The sequence below is a fragment of the Amphiura filiformis genome, chromosome 6, assembly GCF_039555335.1.
Source record: "Amphiura filiformis chromosome 6, Afil_fr2py, whole genome shotgun sequence".
Classification (NCBI taxonomy): Eukaryota; Metazoa; Echinodermata; class Ophiuroidea; order Amphilepidida; family Amphiuridae; genus Amphiura; species Amphiura filiformis.
In genome coordinates, this window is record NC_092633.1 from 77,908,378 (window position 1) to 77,930,284 (window position 21,907).

A 21,907-nucleotide genomic window follows, 5' to 3' on the forward strand; every position below is an offset into this window, starting at 1 on the left:
TCCTTCAGAACGGAGCGGTCCGTTACCAATATAGCTCAATATTTTCGGTCAAATCTCCATTCAATTAACACGGGGAGTTGGCTAGCTATGAGCTAGCTATGCTTTGCCCTCACTCATATTCTACGAAAGTGCGACCCGTTCTGAACATCTAACCTAGCTGTAATTTTAGGTCATGTTAGAGTAATATATTTGCTAGAAGTTTGGAGAATACTTTAAATATTGGCCGGTTATTTTTCACACAGTGATGTTAACTAGGCAATGCCCATATACCTATAACATACACTGTTTGTAGAGGTCACGCGTCAATGGTGAGAGCACTGTGTATTGTGTATAGGAAAACGGACAGTAACTGCAGTATGTTTGCCGTGGACAAAACTGCACTGTTACGACTTTGGCTTGCAACTTTGCCAAATGACTTGATTTTAGGGCCTACTTGTGACTTAGACAAAGTGACTTGGACTTGAACTTGACGAAAATAACTTGTTACCAACGCAAGTCTGACGTCATTTTCCTGCAAAATGAAATTTATGGGTTAGAATTAATAGTACAATGAATTGTCCACTGACGGGCCTCGTGTCTGGCATAACCTGAACTGGAAATAAATTAATAAATAAACAGCTCCCTCAATCAGCAACACATATTTCAGGTATTTGAATATTATTAAGGGGTGGGGGTATGAACGTTTGGACAGGCCTGGACAGTAGTGGGACATGAGAGCACATTCTGAATTGCATTCTGAATACGAAGAATGTCATTCTGATATCAAATGATTTTGGTTTTTGAAATTCGCGATATAGCCCCCCTAATACACATTTTGTGGCAAATGGCTAAAAATTGATATTTTTGATCCTCGATGTAAACTTTCGAAATCTATTAAATGATAGTGTATCGGACTTCATTAGTACTGTATACTCCAAAACTCAATTTGATTTCCGCCTCCTATTAGAATACCCATCAACAAATCACGCCATGATCAACTGCTGAATAGACAAGTGACCTGTGACTTGACTTGTGATTTGATGACTTGTGACTTGACTTGCATGTCCTGTTTTAAAGTGACAAACTGGCCTATTAAAACTCCACGGACTAGACATCTGGTTTGAGAGTGGTGAATGGCTAATTTATGCGTGCCTTTAATTTAAAACAAAAGGAACAAAAGAAAACTGACACAAAAGAACTGGCAAATAAAATGAAAGTTATGAAAAGTACAGAGAAGTAAAAACTGAAATTAAAAAAACTGGACCTCCGTGTATTCAATTGCTTGTAACTTTACTTCTTGAGATCACATTGGATTCAATGTGGTATAAAACAAATTTATTCCAACATGGTTCAGTTTTGGAATTGTGATTATTATTCAACATGTTCAAGTGTAAGGATAATTTTTGGCGCAGTATACTTAGTTATCTGTCAAAAGCCTGGGGTTAAAATGAAATTGAGGGCCTCAATAGACCTAAACCAAAATTGCTGAAAATGTACAAGAACCACCTACCCCGCCCAGGTTTCCCCTACCCGCCCATGCGTCTGAAATGTGCCGGGTTTCTGTTATTTATGCCTATTATCAATTTGAGATATGACGGATTGGAGAGGAAATATAAAGTGGTGATGTCGATGACAGCTCATACATGTGGGTAGTATAAAATCATAAACAATAAAACAAGAGTGACCAATATATGAATCTTAATATGAGTAACGTGTTGATATGGTTAACCTTTAAGGCGAGTGGGATGTCAACAACCATATTTTTCCAGTTTTAGCCATTAGGGACCGTTCACAAACACTTTTTAGGGGCCTGATGCAAAAAGGGGGGGCCTGCTAATGTTTGACCCTCCTAAGGGGGGGGCTGAAAAGAATGACCACAAATTTGCCTGGAAAAATTGAGTTTATATGCTTTTCTATGGGGTTGACCCATAATTTTCATGTCAAAAAGGGGGGGGGCTGACATTTTTGAGACCTGTAGGGTGCCGAAATTTTTCGCGATGAAATTTTTTGTATCAGGCCCCCCATAACAAGTGTTTGTGAACGGTCCCTTAACTAAAAACTCACTTCTTAATAATTATCATATTCCGCAGGCCTATGCCTTCCTGCCCTTCCTCGAGGCGCAGTAAAGTGAAATCAAATTTTGTGATTTTCTAAAACTGCTAATTTTTGCAGGAATCTGTTGTGGATTCCCTCCGTCATATCAGGTGGCATGAAATTCCACACAACACTGATATATTGTTGAGCAGGCGAATCTTCTGATTCTTCTGCTTCTTCCATTTCTTTCGTCAAACCCTCTTTTAAAATGCTACTAGTGTCAGACACCTGGGCCAATCTCGACCAAACTTGGCCACAAGAAGCACTGACCCAAGCTCCTTCCAATTTTTACACAATTAGGGATGAAAGGTCATATATTCGGGTTATTAGAGGTCATATGTTGGAATCTTTAAAATGCTACTAGCCTACTAGTGAGCCAGGCGCTAATTGACCCAATTTCATATCAAACGTGGCCATAAAAACCGCTGACCCAAGCTGATTATAAGTTGTTCACAGATAGGGGTCAAAGGTCATAACGGATATTAGAGGTAATTTTGTGAAAATCTTAAAAATGATGCTACTCCTTTAAATTACATGCTATGGTCACCAAACCTGATTAAGCTGAATATAAATTGCACCACAACTTGAGGGTCAACCCAAGGTCGAAGGTCAAATGAGGTCACATGTTAAAATTAGCTCGATTTGGCTTAGACTTGGTTCAAAGCATCCTTGATATGAGAGGAACATGAAAAAGTCAACTTGAGGTCATTCGATGTCAAAGGTCAAATTAGCTCAATGTTAAAATGAGCCCGATTGGACTTAAACTTGGTGCAAATCATCCTTGATATGAGGGGAACATAAAAAGGTCAACATGAGGCCAGAGGTCACAAAGGTCAAATGAGGTCGCAAGCTACAATTTTCCTGATTGGGCTTAGCTTGGTGCAAAGCATCCTTGATATGAGGGGAACATGAAAGGTCAACCTCAGGTCATCCGAGGTCAAATGTTAAAATGGGCTTAAACTTGGTGCAAAGAATCCTTCAGAGGGGACAGGCTCTGATCTTAAACAGTGACGGAGCTGAGGTTTATAAAATGTTTGATGTTCATGAGAAGAAAATGTCTAGGCCTACTCGTCGTAGTAGGCCTACGCTAAATCTAGATGTTTAGGACTTTCCCGGGCCCATTCTTCTTTAACAATACTCGTATATAGACCGTCCTAAAAGCCTACTGGCCTTCGATTTAGATGAGAGCCCAAATAAAATGCATTTTCAAAAAGAACAAGGCATTTATTTTAAAAGACCTATGATAATTATATCAAAACGGTTTCGCCCTCACAAAAAATGCACATGGGGCGGAAATGACACCCCTTATAACAAGTCTTGGGGTCTCCTTTAAAGAACCAGTGACATTCCTCTTGCATGTCACCTTTATTTGTGTCAATACTTTGAGTGCAAACACGCTAGGTCATGATCCCCTTCGACCCGCCTTAAACATGTTTAATGTCTATGAATGCAACTACAAGTAGATGATCCGCGTAAAATGAATCTGCAACTTTTGAACTTTCCTATAAGGGATTTTTTAATAGAAATGATTTCATTGACTCTATGAACTCTAATCAGGCAGATTATGCCCAGATTAAATATTTGTCTGTAACCACAGATCGTAGAACATCTGTGCTGTAACTTTTAAACACAACGTAATTGCATTATATTACGTGGCAATTTGCCATACATTGTTCGTGACTGATTGAAGTGATTTTGAGTTCATAGACCAGACGCAATAAACTCTCTATGCCTATACATGTAGATTTAACACCCGTATTCCAGTGGTATTCATCTTCTACACAGACCACCATGACAGACGACTCTTAAAAATTAAATGAAGAAAGATGAAGAAGTTTATTAACTGGCAAGAGTGGACATGTTGAATTGCAGGAACGAAGGTGAGTATTGACAAGCTAGGCAAAGATGCATGAAGGGATCCATGATGCTATCTCATTAAGTCTCGCTATGAGGGGGCAAGAGCCATTGCCCTCCTGTCTTACTTTCCAAAATAGTAGCTGCAGCCCGGGAGCTGCAGCAGAACGTCTAGGCATCGTCATGTGCCTGGCATCTGTGTATCCAAAACAGGCTACTGAAACCCGCATAGCTACATCATATCATGTCTTTGACTTCAAGGTTCTGTGATGGCATCTGGTAACAGCGCTCTAACCAGGGGCGTAGCCAGCGTTCTTGGTCGGGGGGGCAAAATAAAATGTTGGGGGCACAGACGAAAAATATTGCAGTTGCATCATACAATACATAGAGACTGTATGTCTTTGAGCTTCCCGTAAAGGGCCATATTGTATGGATGGCGGAAACCTTCAAAATACGCCTAAGAATACGCCTAAGAATACGCCTAACCTTAGACGTCTAAGATGCATTCTTAGGCGTCTAAGATGCAATCTTAGGCGTCTAAGAAATTCGCGGTAGACTTAAATCAACGAATCACAGGACTAGAAATCCCAAACAACCAATCATCTTAGGCGTATTCAATTATTGACCAATGAAATCTTAGACGCCTAAGATTTTACACGCCTAAGAATTCTTACACGTCTAAGATTGACCATTTGACCGTGACTAGTGATGGACGGTATCGCAAATTCGATCAAAACGTACAACGGTCCATAGACATTGTCTGGGCAACGGACGCTGTGCGTTAGAGAATATTTCGAACAATGGCTGGGTGGTGTGTTTTTAATAAACTCCTTTTCTCTCCATAACCACCCGCGTCAATCCCAAAGAGAAAGGGGTGATGGGGTGGGAGGGGGATAGGGTACATGTTCTCCCACCTTTCAGCACAATGGCCCATTGTTTTGTTCTTTTCAGCCACTTTTTGACAATTCAGGCGGATCAATGTATTTTTACATAATAGGCTTTTTTTCATTTGAACATAATCTAGCAGTTGATGTTGTTGTTGCAAACTGATAAAACTTTTAAATATTTTGTTTTTCTGATGACTTGCAGTTAATGTAAGATTTCTATTTGTGTGGCTATAGTGTAAATGATGATGATAATGATGATGATGGTGTTGTTGTTGTTGTTGTTGTTGTTGATGATGATGATGATGATGATGATGATGATGATGATGATGATGATGATGATGATGATGATGATGATGGATAATACAAATGATGTCAGATGATTATTAGAGTCGTGGTGGTGATGATGATGGCAGTGATGAGGATTAAATTTAGTATGAAATTTTCACCCCCCGCACCCACCCAGTCAATGTTGTTTTGATACTGAGATAGGAACGGACTAGTATTGGCTCCAACATTGATTGGGGGAGGGGTTGCAAGCAATATGAAACATTAATGTTTGCCACTCATGTTACTTGTAATGTTTAAACAAAGAGCACGTGTCTATGGTGTCACCCTGCTCACTTTTCATGTATGTTTTTTCTTAACACGTATGCTATGATGCTATGACTGAGCCAAAATACACAGTTAAGAGACCTCGATACCTCCATTCAACAAGAAAGTTAATCTGACGGTGTAGGGTATGATGCGTTTATATCCAATACGTTCAGAGGTCAAGTTATTACTGCACACACATTATAAGGTCAACCAACTATGTCTTTATAATTCGAACAGCGTGTGACATATTTTCGCCAAGGCCAAATCGTCTTTTATAATTGAAGAGATCAGATATGCATAATTTCAGTCTGCAAAGTGCAAGAAGACAAGAGGTCAAATTTTCTATGTTAAAAATAGAATCATGGAGGTATATAAATATATGCTAGGCATGTTTGTTCCTCTTTGTTGTTTGTGTATTAATTTTCATCATCATCATCATCATAATCATCATCATCATCATCATCATGTCATCATCGTCGTCGTCGTCGCCGCCGTCATCATGCTCATCAACATTAATACCTGACTACTAGCCACACCAAAACAGCACACCAAACCAACGAAAATAAAATCAAACCAATTAATCAATTTTGCTGCAAGTCCTCAGAGAAAATCACATTGGTGATACCGTCCATCACTAAAATATCAATCTTAGACGTGTAAGAATTCTTAGGCGTGTAAAATCTTAGGCGTCTAAGATTTCATTGGTCAATAATTGAATACGCCTAAGATGATTGGTTGTTTGGGATTTCTGGTCCTGTGATTCGTTGATTTAAGTCTACCGCGAATTTCTTAGACGCCTAAGATTGCATCTTAGACGCCTAAGAATGCATCTTAGACGTCTAAGATTGCAACTTAGACGTATTCTTAGGCGTATTCTTAGGCGTATTCTTAGGCGTATTTTGAAGGTTTCCGCCATCCATAATATTGGGATGATGTACGCGCGTAGCGCGAAAAAAATGGTATTTGACACTATTTTCGCCCATTAGCCGGCTAAAAAAGGGCTTTAATGTGCGCGCGTAGCGCGAAATTTTTTGTATTTTACACTATTTTGGCCCTGAATTTTGCTAGAAAAGGGGCTCCTTGCCCTTTTTCTTCTTTTTCGAGGGATGTCCTTCTGATTTCAAATAATTTTGATTTCTTGAAATTAGCGATATAATCAAATTTTATGGCAAATTATCAAATATTAACATTTTTGATGGAGGAGGAGGATTTAAACATTTTGAATTTTCGTATTGAAGATACACATTTTTTCCCAAAAAGTCCTAACAATTTTGTATTTTTGAGAAAAAAATGTGTACCTTCAATATAATGCGAAACATTTTTTAATGATTATCGGCTTTTCCTCCCAGCTACATAACTTTTTTAACTACTTAGATTTATAAAGTTAACTTCGAGGACTGTTAAATGTAAAAATTTTTAAAAAATATATCAAATTTTAATAATTTGCCATAAAATTTGTACATGTATTATATCGCGAATTTCAAAAATTCAAAATTATTTGATATCAGAAAGATACTCGTATTCAGAATGCAATTCAATGTGCTCTCCTGTCCCAGCGAAAAAATACTGTACAAACGTTGCTATCCGAGCCGTCGGCAAGTTGTGTGCATGCCCAAAACTTGAAACGGAGTCTACCGAATGCAATGTTCGGTACACTCTTGTTCCGGCAGTTAACAGTCGCGAAGTATAAGAAGAAAAGTTTAAGATTTTTAAACAATTAATGTTCAAAGGCGTGATTTTGCGCTTAATCTGCAAAGTTTAACGTATGTTAAAAGACTGTTAAACTCGAGCGTATAAAGGTGGTTATTTTTTGTTACGTTAAAAGGCGTTAAACTGTGTAATGTTTAGTGGAATTGTACTTTACCTGTTTAACGATACATCTCGCGCCACGGAATTTTAACCAATTATTGTTTAAAATGACAAAAGCAAATGGCGGCCACGAGTGAATGCTGGTCGTGCTGCTTATGGTATCCTGAAACTTCGTTCAAATAGGTAGGTTTGAGTCAATCAGGTTGCACCAAACTCGAGATTCGTTTGATAAGTTATGCATAGACATCATTGAGGATGGATATTGATGCGTTCATATGCTAGATTTAACAACGTCATTGGGATTGACATTCTAGCGATACTGTACTGTAACTGTTCTACGTGCACGGTACATGTATATCACCAATGTGTGTACCGCGATGTTCAGTTTTGGGCATACGCACAATAGCTTACAATGTAGACGAGATGCATTGAAGTATCGGTATGCTGGATACCATATCGAGTGTGTGAATTTATTCGCGTTGATGTATTGTATTTTAGCATTGTATCGTAATGCATGCGAGAGAGAAAGGCTTACTAGATTTTAATTTTTTACTCGGATACATTGCCCGGATACATAGCGGGTTGAACTGATAAAAAAAACAACTTTATGCATGAAATTGTATTTTTGAACGAATCTCACAGTTGACCAAGATCTGATGACTTCAAATCTATCATGAATTATGTTTCAGTATAAAATTTTGAAAAAAAGAAAGAAAGAAAGTCCCAATCATAATTAAATCCAATACAACCATTGATTAAGCAGTTGTATTTCTTAAACAATCCTTAGATAAAATAGAACATATAAATCATTATCTGTTTAGAGTTATTAAGCAAATATTGATTAAAAGACCTTAAACAACCTAGTTGGTTAAGCACTTAAACTTGAAGCTGGTTAAAGTGCTATATGCATTTATTGGTTAAAAGTTTTAACCAACTATTGATTTGAGCCTTAAACAACAAGAAAATTAAGGGCCCTTAACCAATATTTCGACGAGAGGACCACGTAACTAACACGAGTTTAAGATTGATTAAGATTGTTTAAGACTTTTTTAATTGGCGAAATAAGAGTGTAGTTGTCCAACCGAGATAAAAACTCGATGGTTGTCCGATATGTGTTCGTATTTTCGTTTCCAGAGAATCTCATCTTCTCGGATATATGCTGATATAAGTGTGTTCGTTATTCTTTCGTTTATATGCTACAGGTCTTCAGGAGGGTTCGCTGGGTCAAAGGAGGCAGCTGAGAAGTCTTGCCCACTCTTCACCCTCCTTTAGCCCTTTTTGTAATTCAGCCCATGACCAGATTCGTTTTGTTTGTTTGTTTGTTTGTTTGTTTGTTTATTTCTTCTTTATACTGGGTCCATATTCAGGGGAAAATTTAAGTATTCCCCTGTTCTTCCATATGGCCCAGTTAAATACTGCTGTTTCCTCTTTTTTTGTCAAATTTTTCATAGCAAAAATACCTAATGACTATTTTAATGACGGATCCTTCACTCTTAGGCAATTTATGAACAATTTTAATTTGTTACACCTGGGATCACTGAATAGGCCTTTAAGCAATTCATTCTTTAAAATATCTGCATGTCATATTCATTACTGTTTAGTCTATGCAGTCTGCGGTAGAATGACCGGTTTTTGACTCTAGTAAGCAGGGTGATACAATGAATTATAGCATATAGGGTGAGGATGATGCAATACAGACAAGAAATATAATACACATACCAAAACATAACATAACGTAAAAACATGGCGTAACATAAGAATGTTTCCCTGTATAATGCAGGCGCGTAGCAAGCGGGGGGACAGGGTGGACGAAGTCCATGGGCCCCGAGGGTTCAGGGGCCCCGAGCAGAAAAGCGAAAATTAAATAAGGGCTGATAATGGAGAGCATGGCCAGATTTTTATACCATTGGGGCAGATGAGCCCGGGTCCAGGGCAATTTTGGGCTCCCAAATTTTGGGGGCCCCAAAATTGCCCTATGCATCTTTCTTTCAACCCCAATAACAGCATGTTTTTTGGTCAAAATAGGGCAAAATTGTAACATTTTTCGCGCTTCGCGCGCATTCATATACCAAATTTATGTTGATCTGAGACCAAAGTAGTCTGAAATTGAATTGAACAAAATTATGTTAGTCCCCCTTAGTTAAACCAAAACTTGGCCACTGACTTGAGTGCACATGCCTTCCTCGGCACGTGAGTTCGGGGTCTCCAAATTTTGGCCTGGCCCAGGGCCACATAAGGTAGGCTAAATTCCGCCCTGGTTAAAAGGGCCCGTACTGCTCCTTGTCCATGGGCCCCTGATGCTCTTGATACGCCCCTGATCATATACACCACCACATGGGCATGCAGAGGAATCCGGGTTGACATACGTATGGAAAGGTTTGGCTACAAAATGATTCTCTTATAAACGCACCCCTGCAAAGTTTCCACCTCGATACACCTGAATACACAATTTCGTCCAAGAAGCAGCACCTTGTACTACAGTCTGTGTTTACTCTACACGGATGAGTGCATAGCATCATAAGAGCTGTGTGAGCTTCTAGCTGATGAAAAGTCGAAAATAGGCATCTGTGATTGGTTTTTGTCAATACCTCAAGTGTTTATCATTACGTCAACAGATGACGCAATTCAATGTTTAGGGCGAGGCCAATGTGGTAAATCTGTTGGAAACAACCTATCACGCACAATTTTTGACCAAAATGTAGGTTTTAAAAGTCAACCCTCAACCTACTGGGAAGATTGTGATCGTCTGCTCCAAAGCCGAACGATGATGGTATACTTATCAATGCGAAAGAGTCGGTATTTCAACACCAATTAGCTTGCCCATCCCCTCCCTTGTGGAATACAACACATGGCTTTAATGTGTGGCTATCTCTTGAACTACGGTCCTAAATAGAGTCACGGAATGCCCCTTTAAACCAAATATAATAAATTTGTCTTTTTATTTTTTCAAGCGGGCGATAAAATATTTCACCAATTAATTGTTACACCCTGAATGGATAAAAATTTTGATATCGGTTCAATATTACATGGCTAATGTCAAATAATTTGAAAGCAAGCGTGTTTGTATTTTCCACCTTTTCTATATAATAGTGGTGATTTAACTTCCGGCGAAAATTTTTTTGACCCGAATGATTTCATTGTAACCTTATATAAACTCAATCCAGACTTCATGACGCATAGGCCTATTCAACACTTTGGGGTTCTTTTTCACATTCATATTACTTATAGGCCAATAGGGCCTAAAACTATTTGTAATGTAGTATATAAATGTATCTTATACAGCGCTTCAGTAAGTTGCATTCAAATTTATGGATACTGTTTCTTCTCATTTCCAAGAGATGGCTAATAATAACGGTTGACAACTCAATAGTTTTGACCCTTGTTGGCCGATTTGGTGATTTCCTATTTCCTGCATTGGATTAGTAAAATTATTGCTGTTCGCAGCAAGTTTTATGAAAAAATATATATAATAGTACCTCAGGAAGGAAGGGGACCTCTGTGATTTAAAGACTAAATAAAATGTAATAAAATGGAGAAAATACTAACTTGTTAAATAGAATCCGAGGGGATTTATGTACACAACGTACACTCAGTGATTCAGAATTGATGAGCAATGCCAAATCAATTGCGTTTTACGTATCACAATATCAATAAGTTTGTTTGAATTAGTTTTTCCTAACTCTTTATGAATAGACCTACATATGCCGATGGTAGAAAAACTATTTCTTTTCAATCAAAATAATCTTAAATGCTTTAGTTGGACCTATCTGGCATTAAAAGTACAATTTTTTGTCAATTTTTGAGAGCAAACCCTGTTTTTAGGGTGTTTTTGTATGATGGAACAATCAAGTCATACTAATGTCAGTGTAATGCATTCTAGTTTAAACATGTTTTCTATTTTCTTGTGTAACCATTATTTCAACTATAAGACAAAAGAGTAAATGAAAAGTAGTATTTTATCCTATATTTATTTAGGATTCTCGATAGGCCAAGTCTGTGAATCGTGTGCCTGTAATTGTAAGGAAGCACGCAAAATAAGTGGTTTGCCACATTTCCGCCAATATTGGCCAAATATTAAAGCCATGATGTACAATCTTTTAAAATGAGTTTGGTCAGTTTGTTTAAAACCTACTTTTTTGGCATAATGCCTATTTGCAATGTTTACACATGTCTGAACTTACACCCAATTGGATTCAGCCAACCCTTGGGCTGTGCAATAATTATGAGCCCTGGTGGGAGGGTAAAATTGTGGGGAGGGGGGAGAAATTTTTGGCGATCCAAAAAGGGGGCAGACAATTTTTGGCAAGCCGAGAAGACGGGGGCAAGCAATATTTGGCATACATGCATGGGGTGCCTTTTAAATAAAACGCTCTAAAAATGCTTAGGAAAACAGTACGGATAAAAAAAACCGCTTAAATATGCAAACTTTTCGCAACATGTATCTAGACCATTTAAGGTTTGCAAATTGTGAGATCCACAAAATTAGGCATGTGCAAAAGGGGAGGGGCAAAAGTTTTTTGGCAGGCCGAGAGGAGGGCAAGAGATTTTTGGCAGGCTGAGGGGATGCGCAAGCAATTTTTGGCACGTTATTTGGAATTTTACCCACCTCCGACTCATAATGATTGCACAGCCCCTTCACCACATTTAAGCAGCTAAGATGGTTTGGCTTAAAATGACCAGAAAACGTTCCTGACCGGATGTTACTAATTTTATGACATTTCTCAGTAGATATATTAAACGAATAAAGCGTGTTCCCAAAATTTCAGTTGCCCCAATTTTGCATTTGCGAGTTATGCATGATTATGTGTATTATTACACTGCTCCATAGGCCAGTGTTGTAATTTCGTTCTGGTGTACCAGAACGTAATTCAAATTGATAAACTTTTTGCAAAACAAATTAATCTGCAAGAATTTTTTGTACATAAACATTATTTCCAGAGGTATAAAAATCTTAACTTTGGGGGGAGTGGGGGGTGGCGATGAGGCTATGGATCACAAAATGCCCTTTTAAATCTTAATTATATTAGAATGATCTGGTATGAAACTACATCGGGATAAAAACTAATACACGAGTTATATTAAAAACTTCCTGATTACATTATTAAAGGCCCATTCAGTGATTTGCTCATCCGGATTTCGGCACCTTTGTTAGTGTCATATAGATGTGCTAACATAGCCTGCTGGTGGTTAAGCCGAAAGCAGTGTATTAAAGACAAAATGAAACATTTTACATGAATTTGTTATTTCTATACTAAAGATATCTCCGGCAATCACAACATTATGCCTGTGATAGAAAAGTAATTTTCAAGGACCAATCACGTGGTTTTATTTGAAACAAATATATATTGACCATCATACAGCCGTTTCTCAACACGCGATATTCAAAATTCGCGGGCGCCGAAATTGTCCGGTGCAAATGACGTCCTAGTAGTAGTAACCCAGCAAACACAAAAACGTTTTAAAAACGTTTTAAATAAGTTATATTTTGGCTTTTGGTTTAGGTAAAAACGTTTTAAAAACATTAAAATGTCGGGTTATATAAAGGTCATGATAACGTTTTAAAACGTTTTGTATGAAAACACACTACAACAATATTTTTAAATGTTTTCAAAAAATGTTATTGTAAACTATTTTTACAAACATTTTTACAAAATATTGTGTCAATACTTAAATAACATTATGTCAAAATGTTTGAACCCAGCAAACACAGAAATGTTCTTAAAATGTTTTTTTCAAAACCTTTTAATAACATTTATATGTCGGGTTATACAAAGGTCATGAAAACGTTTTTAAAACGTTATTGAAAATATTTTGGGCAAACATTTTTCGCAAAATATTTTTCAACCCCAAAATAACATTCTGTTTAGAATGTTTTGTATCAAGTTTTCAAGAATGTTTTTGGAATGTTATTAAAACGTTTTTATACCCTTTATATAACCCGACATTTAAACGTTTTCTGTAAAACATTTTTGTTTGCTGAGCAGTAGATTATCAAAAATGTTTTTAAGGTTATTAAAACGTTTTATACTCTTAATATGCTCTTTATATAACCCGACATTTAAACGTTTTCTGACAACCTTTTATAACCTTTTGCGAATGATGTCGAAAACGTTTTATGTTTGCTGGGAATACAAAGAACATGATGAAGGCTGACAACAATTGAGCATAACTAACCATGACATCATTGCTCTAGACAATTTCGTCGCGCGAATTTTGAATATCGCGTGTTGAGAGCCGGCTGTTTTTATTCGTTTTTATGGTTATAATATGAGTTTGTTTCAAATAAAACCACGTGATTCGTGCTTGATAACTGTTTTTCTAACATATAAGGCATAATGCTGTGATTGCCGGAGACTTCCTTTAAAGGAGTATTTCGTGATCCTAGCATACTCTTTATGACATTTTTAGATATCCACGAAAAAAGCTTATTCCCACAATTTCAGTTGATTCCGATTTTGCATTTGCGAGTTATGCATGATTATAGTCACGGGACAAGAGCTTATTCTCAGGGAAATTTGGTCCTCTCTCTCTCTGTCGCAACACATCGGACAGTAGAAAATTTAGTTATAGGGGGGCTTTAGCATTCAACAACCTTCCAAATGCTGCAAAAGCACCACTTCCAGCCAAGCTTGGAACTTTTAAAAGAATTGTATCTTAATGCTATTTTTATATTTTTAATATATATTTGCTATCTGTACCTATAAGTGTCTTTTAGTTCCAGAGTTTGTAATTCTGAATGTATTTTAATATATAATATTTATTATTTTTGTAAATTGTTAACCATTTTGATGTATTTTGTTGACCCCTGGGCACCCATGAAAAACAGTGTTCACACTGATTGGGTTTCCCCAGGCAAAATAAGATCTAATAAATAAATAATAAATAAAATGTATTAGACTGCTCCATAGACAATGTGTTGAAAATTCAAATTTCACGATATCTTTGCCAAACGAATTAATCTGCAAGAAATTTTTTGTACATAAACATTATGTAGCCAGAGGTTTCCAGTTATATAAAAATCTCAACTTTTTTTGAGAAAAGTGGGGGGTGATGCCCTTTTAAGTAGATAAATTAACTACATGTATTTAAATGGGGTTTCAACTTTGTCAATACTGCTGTTTTCTCGTTTTTTGCCAAATGTTTCATAACAAAAATACCTAATGATAATGTTAATGACGAATCCTTCACTCTTAGGCAATTTATAAACAATTTTAATTGTTTACACCTTCGCTGTGATCACTGAATAGGCCTTTAATCAATTCATTCTTTAAAATATCTGCACGTCATATGTATATATTCATTACTGTTTAGTCTATGCAGTCTGCGGTAGAATGACCGGTTTTTGACTCTAGTAAGCAGGGTAATACATGTTCAATGATAATTATTAGAGCATACAGGGTGAGGAGGATGCAATGGGCTATTCCAGAAAATAGGTGCACACCCCCTATAGAGGAGTAAATTTTCAATCAAAGAAATGTCCGGATTTCCAAGTCAGCTTTCTGAAAACGACTGGATTTCCAGTTGCCAATGTTACTGAAAAAAGCTTGGAAATCCAATCAAATGAAGGAAAAACTAGACTAAGCTGTGGTCTAACCCACGAACACAGCCGTGTTGTTACCCCTAATGACCTTTGACCCCAAAATATATGAAAACGGCCATAGACATTGGCTAATGTCAATGCATGGGTGCATGTGGCACCACTTTGCTATGATACTTGTGGCAGAAGGGCATTTTGAAGGTTTTCGTCTCAGACCGGAAGTGACCCCTTAATGACATTTGACCCCAAATCAAAAAATACCACATATGAATTGGGTACCCACAATTCATGTGTGAACATACCGTTACTGTCCTATGTTTTTCTTAGCAAATAAAAAAAATTGAAGGTTTTTCGTTTTATACCGGAAGTGACCCCTTAATGACCTTTGACCCAAAATCTGTGAGGACCCCATAGACACTGGGTAATAACAATGCATGTATGCAAGTGGTGTTACTGTCCTACGTAATTTGTGGGAGAAGAAGCATTTTAAAGGTATTTCGTTTTGTACCGGAAGTGGCCCCTAAATGACGTTTGACCCTAAATAAAAAATACCACATATACACAGGGTAACTACAATTTATGTGTGAACATACCGTTACTGTCCTATGTTTTTCTTAGCAAATAAAAATTTTTGAAGGTTTTTCGTTTTATACCGGAAGTGACCCCTTAATGACCTTTGACCTCAAATCTGTGAGGACCCCATAGACACTGGGTAATAGCAATGCATGTGTGCAAGTGGGGTCACCGTCATAACGTAATCTGTAGGAGAAGAAGCATTTTGAGTTGAAATCACGTTTTTGACCCCTATGACCCCAGCGTGACCTTTGATTCCACGAGTTTCATGTGACATGTAGGGGCATGGTCAATGATGGTTTTGACCAAGTTAGGTCCAAATCGGTGTAAGCATGTGAGTGCTAGAGCAAATGTAATGGTCGGCAGAAAGAAAGAAAGAAAGAACTAGAGTCAACAGACGCTGAATACAAGCCGCAATTTGACCCTATAACTTGACCCCTGGGTTACGGATGGGGTCAACTGCTCTTGCACTGTGCTTAGGATGTCATAAGAAATATTCCTGGTGAATTTCAGCTTAATCGGAACTTATACATGGATTTTGATTTTTTGAAAATTTTTGATTGACCTTTTGACCGCTTTAATGACCTTTGACCTCAATGTAAAAAAAACCTTATGTACACCGACAAAATGTATTGTTCCAATTTTAATTAAAAAAATTCTAACATGTTCAGTTCTTGAGATAAAAATTCTTGAAGTTATTCAGCTAAAAACAGGAAGTGACCCCTTAATGACCTTTGACCCCAAAATAAAAATACCATGCATACATCAGGGAACACTTATTCATGTATGTTGGTTATATTATTCTGGTCTGTTTACATTTTGAGATAAAATTTTTTTGAACATTTTTGGTTTTTGACCGGAAGTAACCCCTTAATGACCTTTGACCCCAAACCTGTAGGCATCCTAAAGACCCTGGCTAGTAGCAATGCATGTGTGCTAATGGCGACTCTCTGCTATATATTTTGTAAAGACAGTGATTTTTGAATATTTTTAGCTTTCAGACCGGAAATGACCCCTTAATGACCTTTGACCTCAATTCTTTTTAGGAAGTTTTAAGCACTGCCACATGTTGATTCATATGCATGAGTCACATGATCATTGCATGAAATTTGTGGAAGGAGTAGCATTTTTGTGAAATCACACTTTTGACCATTATAGCTAGGTCAAAGGTCACAGCAAGGTCAAAGTCAAATGTAAGGTTTGGCCTAGTCCAGTGGTCATTTGGCTCAACTATGGTTGAAATCTGTCGAAGCATAAGAGAGCTAGGGCGAAACGTGGCAAGTCACGCAAAATGTCACGAGTTGCCAGAAGAAGAAAGAACTAGACTAGATCTGGCTACAGATCTGGACCTAGCCGGGGCCGGAAATGCCAGTCTTAAAGTTTGACCTTTAACCGCTAAACTTTGACCTTTAATCTTAAACTTAACATTTGACCCCTAGACCTTTGGGGTCATAATTTTTTTCATGTTTAGAATGTCGTAATAATCATTCCTGTATCACCACCTTAATCCCTCCTTCTTTCTCCCTTACTCCTTCTTTCTCTCACCCTCCCGCCATTTGTCTCCCTCTCCCAAGTTCCTCTATTACTTCCCCACCCCACCCCTCCGTTTCTCATGATCTCTCCCTCCCTCTCTTAAATTCCAAATAATTACTGTTTTGTACTAATCGCCTTCTTAATCTCTCCTTCCCTCTCCCTCTTATATTCCAAATAATTGCTCTTTCTTGTATTCAGGTTTATTAAAATAAAATTGCGACTTTTGCTGGGTAACTTTAAAACCCCCTCTCTACCTTACTCCTTTTTCTTACCCCCCCCCATTTGTTTCTCCCCTTACCTTCAAAGTTTATCTATTACATCCCTCCACCACTCCCCTTTCCATCATTTCTCTCAATCTCCCCTTCCCCCTCTCTTAAATTCCAAATAATTTCTGGCTCTCAATCTCTTCTTTCCCCTCTCTTGAATTCCAAATAATTAAATGACTTCACTTTATGTTCAAAGTATCATGAGCATGATCAGCACACGTTGAGTGGGTAGTAGGCGGCGAATCTCAAAGTGCAGTGCTTGTATGACTACTCACGTGATATGGCACGTCACCCAAACGGTATCGCTTTCCAATTATTGTATGTCTCGATTCTGGTTTATGTCATGGTCTAGGAAAAGTTGATAAAAATTGGAAATTGAACGCTAAACATTAATATGTATACATGTAGCACATGTATCATCATGCATGATCATCATGGTCGTCATCATTCCCTATCATGATGATGATGATGATGATGATGATGATGATGATGATGATGATGATGGTGATGGTATGATGATGATGATGATGATGATGATGATGATGATGATGGTGATGATATGATGATGATGATGATGATGATGATGATGATGATGATGATGATGAGATCGGTTCTACCTTATGATGATGATGATGATGATGATGATTCATCATCATCATCATCATCATCATAACCATAATAGGCTCTACCTTATTCCTTCTTACTCTCACCCTCCCGCCATTTGTCTCTCCCCTTATCTCCCAAGTTCTCTCTTACTGCCCCCACCCCACCCACTCCGTTTCAGTCTCTCCTCCCTCTTTAAAATTCCAAATAATTACTGTGTACCAATCGCCACCTTAATCTCTCACGCGTCACGATTCTCGAGTACCCTGCTACTCAAGTATTTTATCTCATGATTGACAGGCACTAATTGACAGGCAAAATGATGGATTACCCAATTATTACAGTATGTCCCACTTATTTTTAGTTTCGTAAAATCGGAGGAACATATCTACAAGGTGTGCTTTTTCTAAAAATTTGTAGGCAAAAACGGATAAATTACTTCAAATATTGTGGCTATTTCAAAATTTAACCCTTGACTCCAAGCAATGGGTAATGACCATGCTGTCAGTGCAGATGGCATCAACGTACTATGTTACATGTAGCAGATATAATTGTTAAAAGCTTTTTTAGACTCGGACCGGAAATGACCCCTTAATGACCTTTGACCCCAATTCTGTGAACACCCTATAGGCACTAGATATAGCCGATGCATATGTGGAAGTGACGTCATCGTACTATGTAATTTGTGGCAGAAGAAGCATTTGAAGATATTTGGTTTTATACCAGAAATACCCCTTAATGACCTTTGACCCCAATTCTGTGTTAACCCTATAGACACAAGATATAGCCGATCCTTATGTGCAAGTGACGTTATTGTAGGATGTTTTATGTAGGAAGAAAAGCATTTTTAGCTCAAATCACATTTTTGGCTCATTTGACCCCTCTGTGACCTTTAACCCATTAAAAGTAATGTGACATGTATAGTCGTAGTCAATGATGATTGTGACCAAGTTAGGTCAAAATCGGTCAAAGCATGTCCGAGCTGGAGCAAAAAGGTGTATATTTGTTGCCAGAAAAACCGACCGATAGCATTTCAAGACCTAGCCGCAGTCCCGGCTAGGTAACTAAGCTGTGGTCTAACCCACGAACACAGCCGTGTTGTTACCCCTAATGACCTTTGACCCCAAAATATATGAAAACGGTCATAGACATTGGCTAATGTCAATGCATGGGTGCATGTGGCACCACTTTGCTGTTACTTGTGGCAGAAGGGGCATTTTGAAGGTTTTTCGTCTCAGACCGGAAGTGACCCCTTAATGACATTTGACCCCAAATAAAAAATACCACATATGAATTGGGTACCCACAATTCATGTGTGAACATACCGTTACTGTCCTATGTTTTTCTTAGCAAATAAAAAAAATTGAAGGTTTTTCGTTTTATACCGGAAGTGACCCCTTAATGACCTTTGACCCCAAATCTGTGAGGACCCCATATACACTGGGTAATAACAATGCATGTATGCAAGTGGTGTTACTGTCCTACGTAATTTGTGGGAGAAGAAGCATTTTAAAGGTATTTCGTTTTGTACCGGAAGTGGCCCCTTAATGACCTTTGACCCAAAATAAAAAAATACCACATATACACAGGGTAACTACAATTTATGTGTGAACATACCGTTACTGTCCTATGTTTTTCTTAGCAAATAAAAAATTTTGAAGGTTTTTCGTTTTATACCGGAAGTGACCCTTTAATGACCTTTGACCCCAAATCTGTGAGGACCCCATAGACACTGGGTAATAGCAATGCATGTGTGCAAGTGGGGTCACCGTCATACGTAATCTGTAGGAGAAGAAGCATTTTGAGTTGAAATCACGTTTTTGACCCCTATGACCCTAGCGTGACCTTTGACCCCACGAGTTTCATGTGACATGTAGGGGCATGGTCAATGATGGTTGTGACCAAGTTAGGTCAAAATCGGTACAAGCATGTAAGTGCTAGAGCAAATGTAGTGGTCGGCAGAAAGAAGAAGAAAGAAAGAAGAAAGAAGAAAGAACCTGTAAGAAAAAAGACACAGCCGTGACTAACGTCACGGCTGTGTAAAGCCGTGACTAACGTCACGGCTGTGTAATCACGGAAATGTTGCAAATGAGCTCTCAAATTGTGGATTTTTGATTTTAAACAATTTTTCTGTCGGATTTTTTTGCCTTTGTGCACTTTAAAAAAGTCTGGATTTCCAACAATCACTACTGGACAAAAAGTCCGGATATCCGAACTCCTCTATAGGGGGTGTGCATCTATTTTCTGGAATAGCCCAATGTTATTAACCATGTTAACGTAAAAGAAAGGTACAGACAAGAGATATATTGAAGAAGTATACACATACCAAAACATAACATAACGTGTAAAAGCATGGCGTAACATAAGAATGTGAAATAACATAACATACAGTCAGGACAATAAATTGGGTAGCAGTTCATGAATCATGACTTTCTAGCCAAAGTGATGGTTAGTTTCGAAAATCAATCTCAGGATGGTTTTGTTGTTGTTGTTGTTTTTGGGTGTGTTTTTTTTTTAATAAGAGGGATCAGTGACGACAAATGATGCAGAAATAACCAAGCAGTGTGTATCCAGCTAAGTATATGAAAATCTGAATTGTCAGGATATAATGTATTCTTTTTTTATTCCATTTTAAAAAATATATGTAAAACATATATTTTCAAAAATGAAATTTAAAAAAATATTGTTAGCCAGTTATAGCGGGGTTTCTGTTATTTGGGGGCTTGCCTTGAGGCTTGATATCATGATATATACCGTAATAATATATAATAAAAAAAAACATTGCCATTTTTAAAACATTTTTGAAATCTTCGCATCATTATCGCATCATTAATCATTATTATTATTTCTATCATGTTCAATTATATCGTTATGAATACGGCAGACGGCCGAATCCGGATTCGTCTTTTGGTAAATTTATTTTACGAATGCATTACATTTGAATTAGAGAACAAGGGATCAATGCTGTACATGATAGAGGGCAGCATATCATTTTTTAACGGAGATCAGATGATAACAGCACAATAAGTAGTCAAAGAGGGCGGCATACAGGGCTACGAAATCACCGGTATCGTGGTACCAGCGTTCCCAGAAAAATATTCAGAGTCGCAGAAAAAATCAAGACGGAAAAATAATCTTGAATATCATTTTTCTGAAGCTCTGAAAATATTCTGTGAACACGATCACTCGTGAAATATTTTCTGCGAACTTTCTGCGACGATAACTGATAAATAAAACTAAACGCCAGTGACAGGAATGAATATAGCATAAGTAGGATTCGTTCCCCAGAAAAGCAGGTTTTTCATTGATTTGCCAAGGGAAATAATTTTTTTTGTTGCATATTGTTTTGGAAAAACTTCAACTGTTCACATCTTTGGAACTAAATTAATGTTCAATAACTAGGAGTTTGGGTCCTAAAAAGGGGGGATCAAAAAAAATTCAGTCCTTAATAGAGGGGGATCAAAAAAATTCGAGGGTAAAATTCCGGAGTAAAATGTACAAGAAGGCATGTATTTCGAACAACAGTTCACGTTCCCAGAAAGGCATACAAGGTTAGTTGACGGTGCATGCATCACAGTACGGTCACCGACAGCAACCGTTAAAAAATCGATATGCTGCCCTCTATAGATATAGCATTGATCCCTTGTTCTCGAATTCAAATGTAATGCATGTGTAAAATGAATTTACCAAAAGCCGAATCCGGATTCGGCCGTCTGCCGTATTCATAAAGAATATGATATGTTTACAAATTTTTTTCTTGTGTACTATTTTCATTTTATATACAGTGACACATGGTGACGAACCTATTTTAATGCAATGGCGATAGCTGTGAGATGCCTGTTATCGGTAACACTCAATTTCATGTATTTTTATGTTACATTGCTGTTGATGATGATGTTGATGATGATGATGATGATGATGATGATGATGATGATGATGATGATGTCACATTATGGTATATAACAAGATGATGATGTCAAATGATGATGATAGCTGATAACTCTCAGATGAAGACGATGACGACGACGATGCTGCTGCTGCTGCTAATGATGATGATGATGATGACGACAATGATACTGGCGATGATGATGATGACCATGATGATGATGATGATGATGATGATGATGATGTCACATTATGGTATGGCAGATAACAAGATGATGATGTCAAAATGATGA

General features: G+C 37.6%; 1 protein-coding gene across 1 annotated transcript in view; it reads left to right on the forward strand.

Annotated features, from left to right (window-relative positions):
- Window positions 1-3,640: 3,640 nt before the first annotated feature.
- The window catches only part of LOC140156077 (uncharacterized), a 28,425-nt gene continuing 10,158 nt past the window's right edge, over window positions 3,641-21,907 (forward strand). The window contains exons 1-2 of the mRNA XM_072179194.1: window positions 3,641-3,953; window positions 21,515-21,575. Coding sequence (XP_072035295.1) covers window positions 21,546-21,575 — 30 coding nt within the window. The 5' untranslated portion in view covers window positions 3,641-3,953; window positions 21,515-21,545. The remainder of the gene's footprint in view (window positions 3,954-21,514; window positions 21,576-21,907) is intronic.